Here is a 12,852-nt window from a genome sequence, read left to right as displayed (position 1 = left end):
CTCTTTGGGTGGGAGCCCTCCCTGTGAATGGTACGAATTCTCACCCACATATTAAAAATACCCAGAACTCCTAAGCTAAGTTCCAGGTGGAAGAAGAGAGAACTGCCCCTCTACTGAAGGCTGTTCTGAAGGTCATCCTCACCTGCAGACAACTGCAGCCAGATTAGGAGCTGTCAGTTGCCAATATTTCTAAGTCTGTGCATATTTGACAGTTTTAGGTCAGCAAGGATCTGTCATAGGGTCTTTGGGGGTAGTAGGATTCCTGAAAATTGGCAGGAAGCTTGGTAAACTGAACCAATTCCTGCTTCTATTGATATTAGATACAGTTGGTTAGAAATCCACTTGAAAACCCTGGGAACCCCATTTAATACTGGCCCCATGAGACCATGCAGGAATACCTCAAAACAGCAGCACAAGCCCTGGGAAAGTTATTTATATTCTGTAAATGCTTGGAGGTACCAAGACCCTTCAGAGAAACTCACTGTGAAGAGAACTCAAGTGCCTGGATACAAGCCATTAAAATCTCAGGTCTTCTAGTGAATCTAAAGCAGTGAAAGACCGTGGTGCTTCTCTCTATGACTGCTTTAATTTTCACTCATCCCTTCCTGAGGTTCCAAGGCTTTGTTCCACAGTCACTGCCCAGACCCAGACCAGGTTACCTCCAGCATCTGAATCCTCTCATTCATCTTTCTCAGAAGACTGTCTCTTTCTTTCATCTCCTCTGTCATTTTGACTCTAAATGCCTCAAAGGCTCTTCCTTGGTCCTCAAACTTTTGCTGCAATTCATTAAACTTTTGCTCAGAAAGCTCCTTTCCCCTCTCAGTGGCCTTTCTTTTGGCTTGTTCTGCTCCAGGAAGATTATACACAGGGAAGAAAACAATAGTCAGCCCTGAGAGCTACAACCCTCATCGCCCACCCCTCCACTTTCTCAGTGACCAAACTGTCTTGAAAAAAGCAAATGGACATGTCTGAATTCACCTGTGATCACATATCAAGGGCAGGTGTGAGAGTGTGCTAGGAAAGGCGCTGACTAGCTGGATAGATGTACAACCATAACTGGGCTTGTTTTCACATGTAGCAGAGTGTGTTCAGGGAAGGAGAAGAAGGTCTCTGCTTCTGGAAGTTCCTCCTGTCATAGTTCTCAGAGGACACTGCAGGAAACTTCCTACCCCACTGTGAGCTGAGCCCTCCCAGTACCTGCTGAGGTCTTTTCACTTTCTCTTATCTCCTCTGTCATTTTGGCTCTTAATCCCTCGAAGGCTCTTTCTTGGTCTTCCAAATTTTTCTGCAGCTCTTTAACGTTTTGTTCAAGAGACTCCTTTTCCCTCTCAGCTGCCTCTCTTTTGGCTTGTTCTGCTCCAGGAACATTATACACAGGGAAGAAAACAATAGTCAGCCCTGAGAGCTACAACTCTCATCCCCCACCCCTCCACTTTCTCAGTGACCAAACTGTCTTGAAAAAAGCAAATGGACATGTCTGAATTCACCTGTGATCACATATCAAGGGCAGGTGTGAGAGTGTGCTAGGAAAGGCGCTGACTAGCTGGATAGATAGATGTACAACCATAACTGGGCTTGTTTTCACATGTAGCAGAGTGTGTTCAGGGAAGGAGAAGAAGGTCTCTGCTTCTGGAAGTTCCTCCTGTCATAGTTCTCAGAGTCCATTGCAGGAAACTTCCTACCCCACTGTGAGCTGAGCCCTCCCGGTACCTGCTGAGGTCTTTTCACTTTCTCTTATCTTCTCTGTCATTTTGCCTCTTAATCCCTCGAAGGCTCTTTTTTGGTCTTCCAAATTTTTCTGCAGCTCTTTAACCTTTTGTTCAAGAGACTCTTTTTCCCTCTCAGCTGCCTCTCTTTTGGCCTGCTCTTCTGCTCCAGGGCGATGTTTGAAAGGGAAGGAACCAACAGTCAGATCTGAGAGCTACAACCCCCCCAATTCCCAACCCTCCACGTTCTCCGTGACCAAACTGTCGTGAAGAAGCAGTTGGACATGTCTAAATTCACCTGTGACCACATAACAAGGGCAGGTTTGGAAATGTGCTAGGAAAGGCCCTGACTGGCTAGATGGAGCTACAACCACAACTTTCCTTCTTATTTTCAGATGAAGCAGAGTGAGTTCACAGGAGGAGAGGAGCTTCTGGAAGCTCCTCCTGTCAGAGTTCTCAGAGGGCATTGCAGGAACCTACCCACCCCACTGTGAGCTGAGCCCTCCCGTGTACCTGCTAAGGCCTTTTTCCTTTCATTCAACTCCTCTGTCATTTTGACTCTTACTATCTCGAAGATTCTTTCTTGGTTCTCCAACTTTTGCTGCAATTTTTCAACCTTTTGTCCAAGAGGCTCCTTTTCCCTCTCAGCTGCCTCTCTTTTGGCCTGCTCTTCTGCTTCTGGAAGATTTTAGATAGGGAAGAAAACAACAGTTAGCCCTGAGAGGTGGAGCTCACCATACCCCCAAACTTCCACTCTGTCAGTGACCAAACTGTTGTGAAAAAGGAGATGGACATGTCTAAATACACCTGTGACCACACACAAGGGCAGGTTTGGGAACCTTCTAGGAAAGGCCCTGACTGACTGGCTGGACCTACAACAGCAATTAGCCTTGTTTTTGCAGATGTAGCAGAGTGTGTTCACAGAAGGAGAAGGTCCCTGCTTCTGGAAATTCCTTCTGTCAGAGTCTCAGAGGGCATTGCAGGAACCTACCCACCCCACTGTGAGCTGAGTTCTCCCCTGTACATGCTACATTCATTTCTGCATCACAAGGGAGCTCACCTTTCTTCGTGTAGTGTTCCTCTGGTTTTTCTGGTATCCTAAGTAAGCACTGGAGACCAGAAAGAGGCAAAGACATGTCAGGTAGGTCTGACCTGAACTTCAACTGAAATGTTCTGAGAAATGAACTGTTCTGAATAATGTTCCCTGGTTGCTTCCCACTCTTCAAGTAAATTTACCAGATCCTGCCTGCCTCTCTACCCCTCTAGCCTCCTTGCCAGTTTTGCTTCTACCATCCATGCTAAGTTCCACCAGTCAGAAGAATGTGCAGTTTTACAAATAGGTAACCTTGGGTGCTTTCATATTTTTTTTCATATGCTGTATTTTACTGCTTGTGACTCTTCTGGTAACATCCCACCTTGGATAATATGTAAAAATTTTCAAAATTTACATCACACTCTACACCACATCAACTAATTGAAGAATAAAAATCATATGAGCATCTCAATAGATGCAGAAAAAGCTTTTGACAAAATTCAACACCCACTTATGATAAAAACTCTCCAGAAAGTGGGCATAGAGGGAATCTACCTCAACATAATAAAGGCCATATATGACAAACATACAGCTAGCATCATACTCAACATTGAAAAGCTGAAAGCATTCCCTCTAAGATCAGGAACAAGACAAGGATGCCCACTCTCACCACTTTTATTCAACATAGATTTGGAAGTCCTAGCTACGGCAATCAGAGAAGAAAAAGGAATCTAAATTGGAAATGAAGAAGTTAAACTGTCACTGTTTACAGATGACATGATGCTATACATAGAAAATCCTAAAGACACTGCCAGAAAACTACTAGCGTTCATCAATGAATTTGGTAAAGTTGCAGGTTGCAAAATTAATACACAGAAATCTCTTGCATTTCTATACATTAACAATGCAAGATCAGAAAGAGAAATTCAAGAAACAATCCCATTTACCATTGCATCAAAAAGAATAAAATACCTAGGAATAAACTTACCTAAGGAGACAAAAGACCTATACTCCGAAAACTATAAGACACTGATGAAAAAATCGAAGACACAAACAGATGGAAAGATATACCATGTTCTTGGATTGGAAGAATAAATATTGTCAAAATGACTGTACTACCCAAGGCAATTTATAGATTCAATGCAATTCCTATCAAATTACCAATGGCATTTTTCACAGAACTAGAACAAAAAATCTTAAAATTTGTAGGGAGACACAAAAGACTCCAAATAGCCAAAGCAATCTTGAGATAGAAAAAAAGAGCTAGAGGAATCAGGCTCCCTGACTTCAGACTATACTGAAAAGCTATAGTCATCAAACCAGTATGGTACTGGCACAAAAATAGAACTATAGATCAATGGAACAGGATAGAAAGCCCAGGAATAATCCCACACAACTATGGTCAATTAATCTAGGACAAAGAAGGCAAGACTGTACAATGGTAGAAAGACAGTCTCTTCAACAAATGGTGCTGGGAAAACTGGATAGCTACATGTAAAAAAATGAAATTAGATCATTCTTTAACACCATACACAAAAATAAGCTCCAAATGGATTAAAGACCTAAATGTGAGACCAGACACTATAAAACTCCTAGAAGAAAACATAGTCAGAACACTCTCTGACACAAATTGCAGCAATATCTTTTCCAATCTGGCTCACAGAGTAATGGAAATAAAAACAAAAATAAACAAATGGGAGCTAATTAAACTCAAAAGCTTTTGCACAGCAAAGGAAACCATAACAAAATGAAAAGACAACCCACAGATTTGGAGAAAATATTTGCAAATGATGCGACCAACAACAGATTAGTCTCCAAAATCTACAAACAGCCCATGTGGCTTAATATCATCAAAACAAACAACCCAATAAAGAAATGGGCAGAAGACCTAAATAGACATTTTTCCAAGGAAGACATACAGATGGCCAAGAGGCACATGAAAAGATGTTCAACATCACTAATGATTAGAGAAATGCAAATCAAAACTACAATGAGATACCACCTCACACCAGTCAAAATGGCTATCATCAAAAAATCCAGAAACAGGGCTTCCTTGGTGGCGCAGTGGTTGAGAATCTGCCTGCCAACGCAGGGGACACAGGTTCGAGCCCTGGTCTGGGAAGATCCCACATGCCAAGGAGCAACTGGGCTCGTGAGCCACAATTGCTGAGCCTGCGCGTCTGGAGCCTGTGCTCCACCACAAGAAAGGCTGCGATAGTGAGAGGCCCGTGCACCGCGATGAAGAGCGGCCCCCACTTGCCACAACTGGAGAAAGCCCTCGTACAGAAACGAAGACCCAACGCAGCCATAAATAAATAAAAATTTAAAAAAAAATCCAGAAACAATAAATGCTGGAGAGGGTGTGGTAAGAAGGGAACCCTCCTACACTGTTGGCGGGAATGTAAATTGGTATAGCCACTATCTAGAACAGCATGGAGGTTCCTTAAAATCTAAAAATAGAGCTACCATATGACCCTGCAAGCCCACTCCTGGGCATATATCCAGAGAAAAATATGGTCTTAAAGGATACATGCACCCCAGTGTTCATTGCAGCATTGTTTACAATAGCCAAGACATGGAAGCAACCTAAATGTCCATTGACAGAGGAATGGATAAAGAAGATGTGGTACATATATACAATGGAATATTACTCAGCCATAAAAAAGAATGAAATAATGCCATTTGCAGCAACATGGATGGACCTAGAGATTGTCATAGTGAGTGAAGTAAGTCAGACAGAGAAAGAGAAATATCGTATGATACTGCTTATATGGGGAATCTCAAAAGAAATGATACAAATGAATGTATTTACAAAACAGAAATGGACTCACAGACTTAGAGAATGAACTTATGGTTACCAGGTGGGGAAGGGTGGAGGGAAGGATAGTTAAGGAGTTTGGGACTGACATGTACACACTGCTATATTTAAAAAGAATAACCAACAAGGACCTACTGTATAGCACAGGGAACTCTGCTCAGTCTTATGTGGCAGCCTGGATGGGAGGGGAGTCTGGGGGAGAATGGATACCTGTATATGTAGGCTGAGTCGCTTTGCTGTGCACCTGAAACTATCACAACATTGTTAATTGGCTAAACTCCAATATAAAATAAAAAGTTAAAAAAAAAAGAAACTCTGGATCAGAGAGATACTTAAGACAAGAGTCAAAATTTCAAATGTTCTATTCCATTATGGTTTATCCCCGGATATTGAATATAGTTCCCTGCACTATACAGTAGGACCTTGTAAAAAAAAGAAAAATTTTACACGACACTCCTCTTCCAGGAAGATTCCCTAAAGCACCTTCTCCAAGTGAAATCATTGTACATACTTTGGTCAATTTGTATCAATTATACATTTTAAATGCATGAAATTTGTGGTTTGTGAATTATAACTCAAAAAACTGTTAAAAGAATCTTGAATCACTCCATTTCAGAAAAAATAATGAAATACTCTATTATGGCTGCTAGTAAGTGGCTTAAGTCCCTGAGCTTTCCTTGTGAAATGTTGGGTTTACATTATATAATCTTTATGCTTCCTCACAGCTCTAGCATCCTGAGTTTCTATCTACAGGGTATGATTAACAGTAATACAACTAAAAGCAAAGTAAATATAAAGAAAGACCTGGTAAGAAAATCTTCCCAGAGGAACTTGGGTTGCTATGAATGAGAGAGAGTGCACAGATAAACAACAAGCTCAAAATAACTTAAGTGTGTTCCAAGGACATATGGGAACTTTTCAAGTGTTCAGTCAAGGAGGACATCTGAGTGCCTGTACTATACTGACTTTGCTTCAGAGGTCAGACAGATTTCCAGAAGAAGTGCCTGAGTTTGGAAAAGAAGGAGGTAAAATAGAGTAATATCATCTATTAGAACTCTCTTACTCAGAGGAATCAGGATCTTTCTACTATGAATGGAAATAAATTTGTGGCCAATAAGGTGGCCTTGAGGTAGAGGGGGTAACATGAAGAATCAACTATTAAGACAAATTACATGTAGTGCTTCAGTAACTTCTCCTGCTTATATTAGATACACTCCTTTAGAATATCCACCTGATAACCCTGGGAACCCCATTTAATATTGGCTCCATGAGATCATTCAAGGATCCCTCAAAACAGCAGCAAATAAACCATTAGCCAGACTCATCAAGAAAAAAAGGGAGAAGACTCAAATCAATAGAATTAGAAATGAAAAAGAAGTAACAACTGACACTACAGAAATACAAAGGATCATGAGAGATTACTACAGGCAACTCTATGTCAATAAAATGGACAACCTGGAAGAAATGGACAAATTCTTAGAAATGCACAACCTTCCGAGACTGAACCAGGAAGAAATAGAAAACATGAACAGACAAATCACAAGCACTGAAATTGAAACTGTGATTAAAAATCTCCCAACAAACAAAAGCCCAGGACCAGATAGATTCACAGGCGAATTCTATCAAACATTTAGAGAAGAGCTAACACCTATCCATCTCAAACTCTTCCAAAATATAGCAGAGGGAGGAACACTCCCAAACTCATTCTACGAGGCCACCATCACCCTGATACCAAAACCAGACAAAGATGTCACAAAGAAAGAAAACTACAGGCCAATATCACTGAAGAACATAGATGCAAAAATCCTCAACAAAATACCAGCAAACAGAATCCAACAGCACATTAAAAGGATCATACACCATGATCAAGTGGGGTTTATCCCAGGAATGCAAGGATTCTTCAATATATGCAAATCAATCAATGTGATACACCATATTAACAAATTGAAGGAGAAAAACCATATGATCATCTCAATCGATGCAGAGAAAGCTTTCAACAAAAATCAACACCCATTTATGATAAAAACCCTGCAGAGAGTAGGCATAAAGGGAACTTTCCTCAACATAATAAAGGCCATATATGACAAACCCACAGCCAACATCATCCTCAATGGTGAAAAACTGAAACCATTTCCACTAAGATCAGGAACAAGACAAGGTTGCCCACTCTCACCACTCTTATTCAACATAGTTTTGGAAGTATTAGCCACAGCAATCAGAGAATAAAAAGAAATAAAAGGAATCCAAATCAGAAAAGAAGAAGTAAAGCTGTCACTGTTTGCAGATGACATGATACTACACATAGAGAATCCTAAAGATGCTACTAGAAAACTACTAGAGCTAATCAATGAATTTGGTAAAGTAGCAGGATACAAAATTAATGCACAGAAATCTCTAGCATTCCTATACACTAATGATGAAAAATCTGAAAGTGAAACTAAGGAAACACTCCCATTTACCATTGCAACAAAAAGAATAAAATATCTAGGAATAAACCTACCTAAGGAGGCAAAAGACCTGTATGCAGAAAATTATAAGACACAGATGAAAGAAATTAAAGATGATACAAACAGATGGAGAGATATACCATGTTCTTGGATTGGAAGAATCAATATTGTGAAAATGACTCTACTACTCAAAGCAATCTACAGATTCAGTGCAATCCCTATCAAACTACCAATGGCATTTTTCACAGAACTAGAACAAAAATTTCACAATTTGTATGGAAATGCAAAATACCCTGAATAGCCAAAGCAATCTTGAGAAAGAAAAACAGAGCTGGAGGAATCAGGCTCTCTGGCTTCAGAATATACTGCAAAGCTACAGTAAGCAAGACAGTATGGTACTGGCACAAAAACAGAAATATAGATCAATGGAACAGGATAGAAAGCCCAGAGATAAACCCACGCACATACAGTCACCTTATCTTTGATAAAGGAGGCAAGAATACACAGTGGAGAAAAGACAGCCTCTTCAGTAAGTGGTGCTGGGAAAACTGAACAGCTACATGTAAAAGAATGAAATTAGAACACTCCCTAACACCATACACAAAAACAAACTCAAAATGGATTAAAGACCTAAATGTAAGGCCAGACACTATCAAACTCTTAGAGGAAAACATAGGCAGAACACTCTATGACATAAATCACAGCAAGATCCTTTTTGACCCAGCTCCTAGAGAAATGGAAATAAAAACACAAATAAACAAATGGGACCTAATGAAACTTAAAAGCTTTTGCACAGCAAAGGAAACCATAAACAAGACCAAAAGACAACCCTCAGAATGGGAGAAAATATTTGCAAATGAAGCAACTGACAAAGGATTAATCTCCAAGATTTACAAGCAGCTCATGCAGCTCAATATCAAAAAACAAACAACCCAATCCAAAATGGGCAGAAGACCTAAATAGACATATCTCCAAAGAAGATATACAGATTGCCAACAAACACATGAAAGAATGCTCAACATCATTAATCATTAGAGAAATGCAAATCAAAACTACAATGAGATATCATCTCACACCAGTCAGAATGGCCAGCATCAAAAAATCTAGAAACAATAAATGCTGGAGAGGGTGTGGAGAAAAGGGAACCCTCTTGCACTGTTGGTGGGAATGTAAATTGATACAGCCACTATGGAGAACAGTATGGAGGTTCCTTAAAAAACTAAAAATAGAACTAGCATACGACCCAGCAATCCCACTACTGGGCATATACCCTGAGAAAACCATCATTCAAAAAGAGTCATGTACCACAATGTTCATTGCAGCTCTATTTACAATAGCCAGGACATGGAAGCAACCTAAGTGTCCATCAACAGATGAATGGATAAAGAAGATGTGGCACATATATACAATGGAATATTACTCAGCCATAAAAAGAAATGAAATTGAGTTATTTGTAGTGAGGTGGATGGACCTAGAGTCTGTCATACAGAGTGAAGTAAGTCAGAAAGAGAAAAACAAATACTGTATGCTAACACATATATATGGAATCTAAGAAGAAAAAAAAAAAAGGTCATGAGGAACCTAGAGGCAAGATGGGAATAAAGACACAGACCTACCAGAGAATGGACTTGAAGATATGGGGAGGGGGACGGGTAAGCTGTGACAAAGTGAGAGAGTGGCATGGACATATATACACTACCAAACGTAAAATAGATAGCTAGTGGGAAGCAGCCGCATAGCACAGGGAGATCAGCTCGGTGCTTTGTGATCACCTAGAGGGGTGGGATAGGGAGGGTGGGAGGAAGGGAGATGCAAGAGGGAAGAGATATGGGAACATACGTATATGTATAACTGATTCACTTTGTTATAAAGCCGAAACTAACACACCATTGTAAAGCAATTACACTCCAATAAAGATGTTAAAAAAACAACAACAACAAAAAAAACAGCATCACAAGCCCTGGGAAAGTTATTTATATTCTGTAAATGCTTGGAGATACCAAGGTCCTTACGGACTCTTCAGAAACTCACTGTTTACCAAACTAAAGTGCCTGGATATAAGCCACTAAAAACTCAGGGCTTCTAGTGAATCAAAAGCAGTAAGGGACAATAGTGCTTCTCTCTATGACTTTGATTTAATTTTCACCCATCCCTTCCTGAGGTTCCAGGCTTTGTGTCACAGTCACTGCCCTGACCCAGACCAGACATACTTCCAGCGTCTGAATTCTCTCATTCGTCTCTCTCAAAAGGTTGTCTCTTTCTCTCATCTCATCTGTGATTTTGACTCTAAATCTCTCGAAGGCTCTTTCTTGGTCCTCCAACTTTTGCTGCAATTCTTTAACCTTTTGCTCGAGAAGCTCCTTTTCCCACTTGGCGACCTCTCTTTTGGCCAGATCTTCTGCTCCCAGAAGATTTTAGAGAGAAAAGAAAACAACAGTCAGCACTGAGAGCTACAACTCCCCAACCAACAACCCTTGCTCTCTGAGTCACCTAACCGTCTGGGAAAAGCAGATGGACATGTCTAAATTCACCTGTGACCACACAGAGGGACAGGCGTGAGAATGTGCCAAGAAAGGGTATGACCGGCTACCTGGAGGTACAACCACAACTCTCCTTGTTATTTTCAGATGTAGCAGAGTGTGTTCACAGAGCAAGAAGAAGGTCCCCGTTTCAGGAAGTTCCTCCTGTCAGAGTCTCAGAGGGCATTGCAGGAACCTACATACCGCACTGTGAGCTGAGCCCTCACCTGTACCTGCTGAGGTCTTTTCTCTTTCTCTTATCTCCTCTGTCATTTTGACTCTTAATTCTTCAGAGACTCTTTCTTGGTCCTCCAACTTTTCCTGCAGCTCTTTAACCTTTTGCTCGAGAAGCTCATTTGCCCTCTCAGCTGCCTCCCTCTTGGCACGCTCTTCTGTTCCAGGAAGATGTTAGAGAGGGAAGGAAACAATAGTCAGATCTGAGGGCTGTAACCCTTCACCGCTCCCCATCCTCTAATTTCTTTGTGACCATACTGTCGTGAAAAAGCAGATGGAAATGTCTGAATTCACCAGTGTCCACACACCAAGGGCAGGGTGGAGAATCTCCTAGGAAGATCCCTGATTGGCAGGCTGGACCTACAACCACACCTCACATTGTTCTTTCCCAATGTAATAGAATGTGTTCACAGATGAGAGGAAGCTCCCTGCTTCTGGAAGTTTCTCCCATCAGACTTCTCAAAGGGCATTGCAGGAAACTACCCAGCGCATTGTGTGCTGAGCCCATCCATGTACCTGCCGAGGTCTTTTCTCCTTTTCTTATTTTCTCTGTCATTTTGCCTATGAATCCTTCGAAGCCTTTTTCTTGGTCCTCCAACTTCTGCCACATCTCTTTATACTTTTGCTTTAGAAGCTCCTTTTCCCCCTCTGATGGCTCTCTTTCAGTCCATTCTGCTTGTCCAAGAAGATTTTAGAGAGGGAAGAAAACAACAGTCAGCCCTGAGAGGTACAACCTCCTCCATCCACTAAACCTCTACTTTCTCAGTGACCAAATTGCCGTGAGAAAGGAGATGGCCGAGGCTGTATTCACCTGTGACTACATATCAAGGGCAGGTTTGGGAATGTGCTAGGAAAGACACTGACTGGCTGGCTGGACCTAAAACCACACCTGGCTTTGTTATTTTCAGATGAAGCAGAGTGTGTTCACAGAAGGAGAAGAAGTCCTTGCTTCTGGAAGTTCCTCCTGTCAGAGTTCTCAGAGGGCATTGCAGGAACCTACCCACCCCACTGTGAGCTGAGGCCTCCCCTGTACCTGCTAAGGTCTTTGCTGCATCACGAAGGAGCCCGTCTGTCTTCATGCAGCATCCCTCTAGCTCCTTCTTTATCATCCCTATGCTCTGGAGACACAAAGTGGCAAAGACATGTCAGGCAGGTCAAATCTGAACTTCCATTGATATATTCTGAGAAAAGAACTATTCTGAATAACACTCCCTGGTTGTGTCCAACTGCCTACAAGTAAAGTTTCCAAGATCCTGCCTACATTGTTACCCTTCCAGCCTCCTCTTCCAGTGTTGCTTCCACCATCCATGGAGGTTCCACCAGTCAGAATAATGTGCAGTTTTACAAATACTTAACCTTGGGCAATTTCATATTTTTCATACGCTGTTTTTTCTGCTTCTGGCTCTTCAGGTAACATCCTACCATGGATAATAGGTACTAAATTTTCAAAATTTACATCACACCTCTTCCAGGAAGATTCGCTAAACCACCTTCCCCATGTGAAATCACTGTACATTTACATTCATAAATTTGTATCAATTGTACACTTAAATGTGTGAAATTTATGGCTTGTGAATTACATCTCAATAAAACTGTTTAAATAAACTTGAATGACTGCATCTCAGAGAAAAGTGCTGAAATACTCTCTTTAAGACTACTAGTAAGTGTCTTTATTCCCTGAGCCTTCCAGGTGAAATGTAGGGTTTGCTTTATATAATGTCTATAGTTCCTCACAGCTGTAGATTCCTCAGATTCTATCTAAAGTGTATGATTAACAGTAATACAACTGAAAGAGTAATAAAGATAATGCAAGATCTGGTAAGAGAAGCTCCACAGAGGAACTTGAGTTGCTATGAATGGGAGAGAGTGCACAGGAAAAATAACAATCTCAAAATAACTTGAAGTCTTTTCCAAGCACATAAGGAAATTTTGCAAGTGTTCAGTCAAGGAGGACATCTGAGTGCCTGTACTGACGTTGCTTCAGAGGTCAGACATGTATCCAGAAAAGTGCTTCAGTTTGGAATTGAGTAATATAGTCTATTAGAACTCTCTTACTCAGAGAAATCAGGATCCTTCTACTATGAATAGCAGTAAA

At 41.1% G+C, this 12,852-nt stretch overlaps 1 protein-coding gene across 3 annotated transcripts in view; it reads right to left on the bottom strand.

The window, feature by feature from the left end:
• Positions 1-12,852, bottom strand: part of LOC309625177 (uncharacterized protein) — a 48,767-nt gene that overhangs the window by 17,015 nt on the left and 18,900 nt on the right. For 2 of the 3 annotated variants that reach the window (XM_082384323.1, XM_082384324.1), the window contains exons 8-16: positions 11,791-11,875; positions 11,274-11,429; positions 10,751-10,915; positions 10,215-10,402; positions 2,767-2,815; positions 2,220-2,384; positions 1,711-1,869; positions 1,198-1,353; positions 660-844 (exon numbers count right to left, since the gene is read on the bottom strand). In XM_082384323.1, coding sequence (XP_082240449.1) covers positions 660-844; positions 1,198-1,353; positions 1,711-1,869; positions 2,220-2,384; positions 2,767-2,815; positions 10,215-10,402; positions 10,751-10,915; positions 11,274-11,429; positions 11,791-11,875 — 1,308 coding nt within the window. The remainder of the gene's footprint in view (positions 1-659; positions 845-1,197; positions 1,354-1,710; positions 1,870-2,219; positions 2,385-2,766; positions 2,816-10,214; positions 10,403-10,750; positions 10,916-11,273; positions 11,430-11,790; positions 11,876-12,852) is intronic. The other variant, XM_082384325.1, reaches the window with a different exon arrangement.

Source organism: Balaenoptera borealis (genome assembly GCF_965194805.1).
Source record: "Balaenoptera borealis genome assembly, chromosome: 1".
Lineage (NCBI taxonomy): Eukaryota > Metazoa > Chordata > Mammalia > Artiodactyla > Balaenopteridae > Balaenoptera > Balaenoptera borealis.
This window is presented reverse-complemented; position numbering and strand designations above follow the sequence as displayed.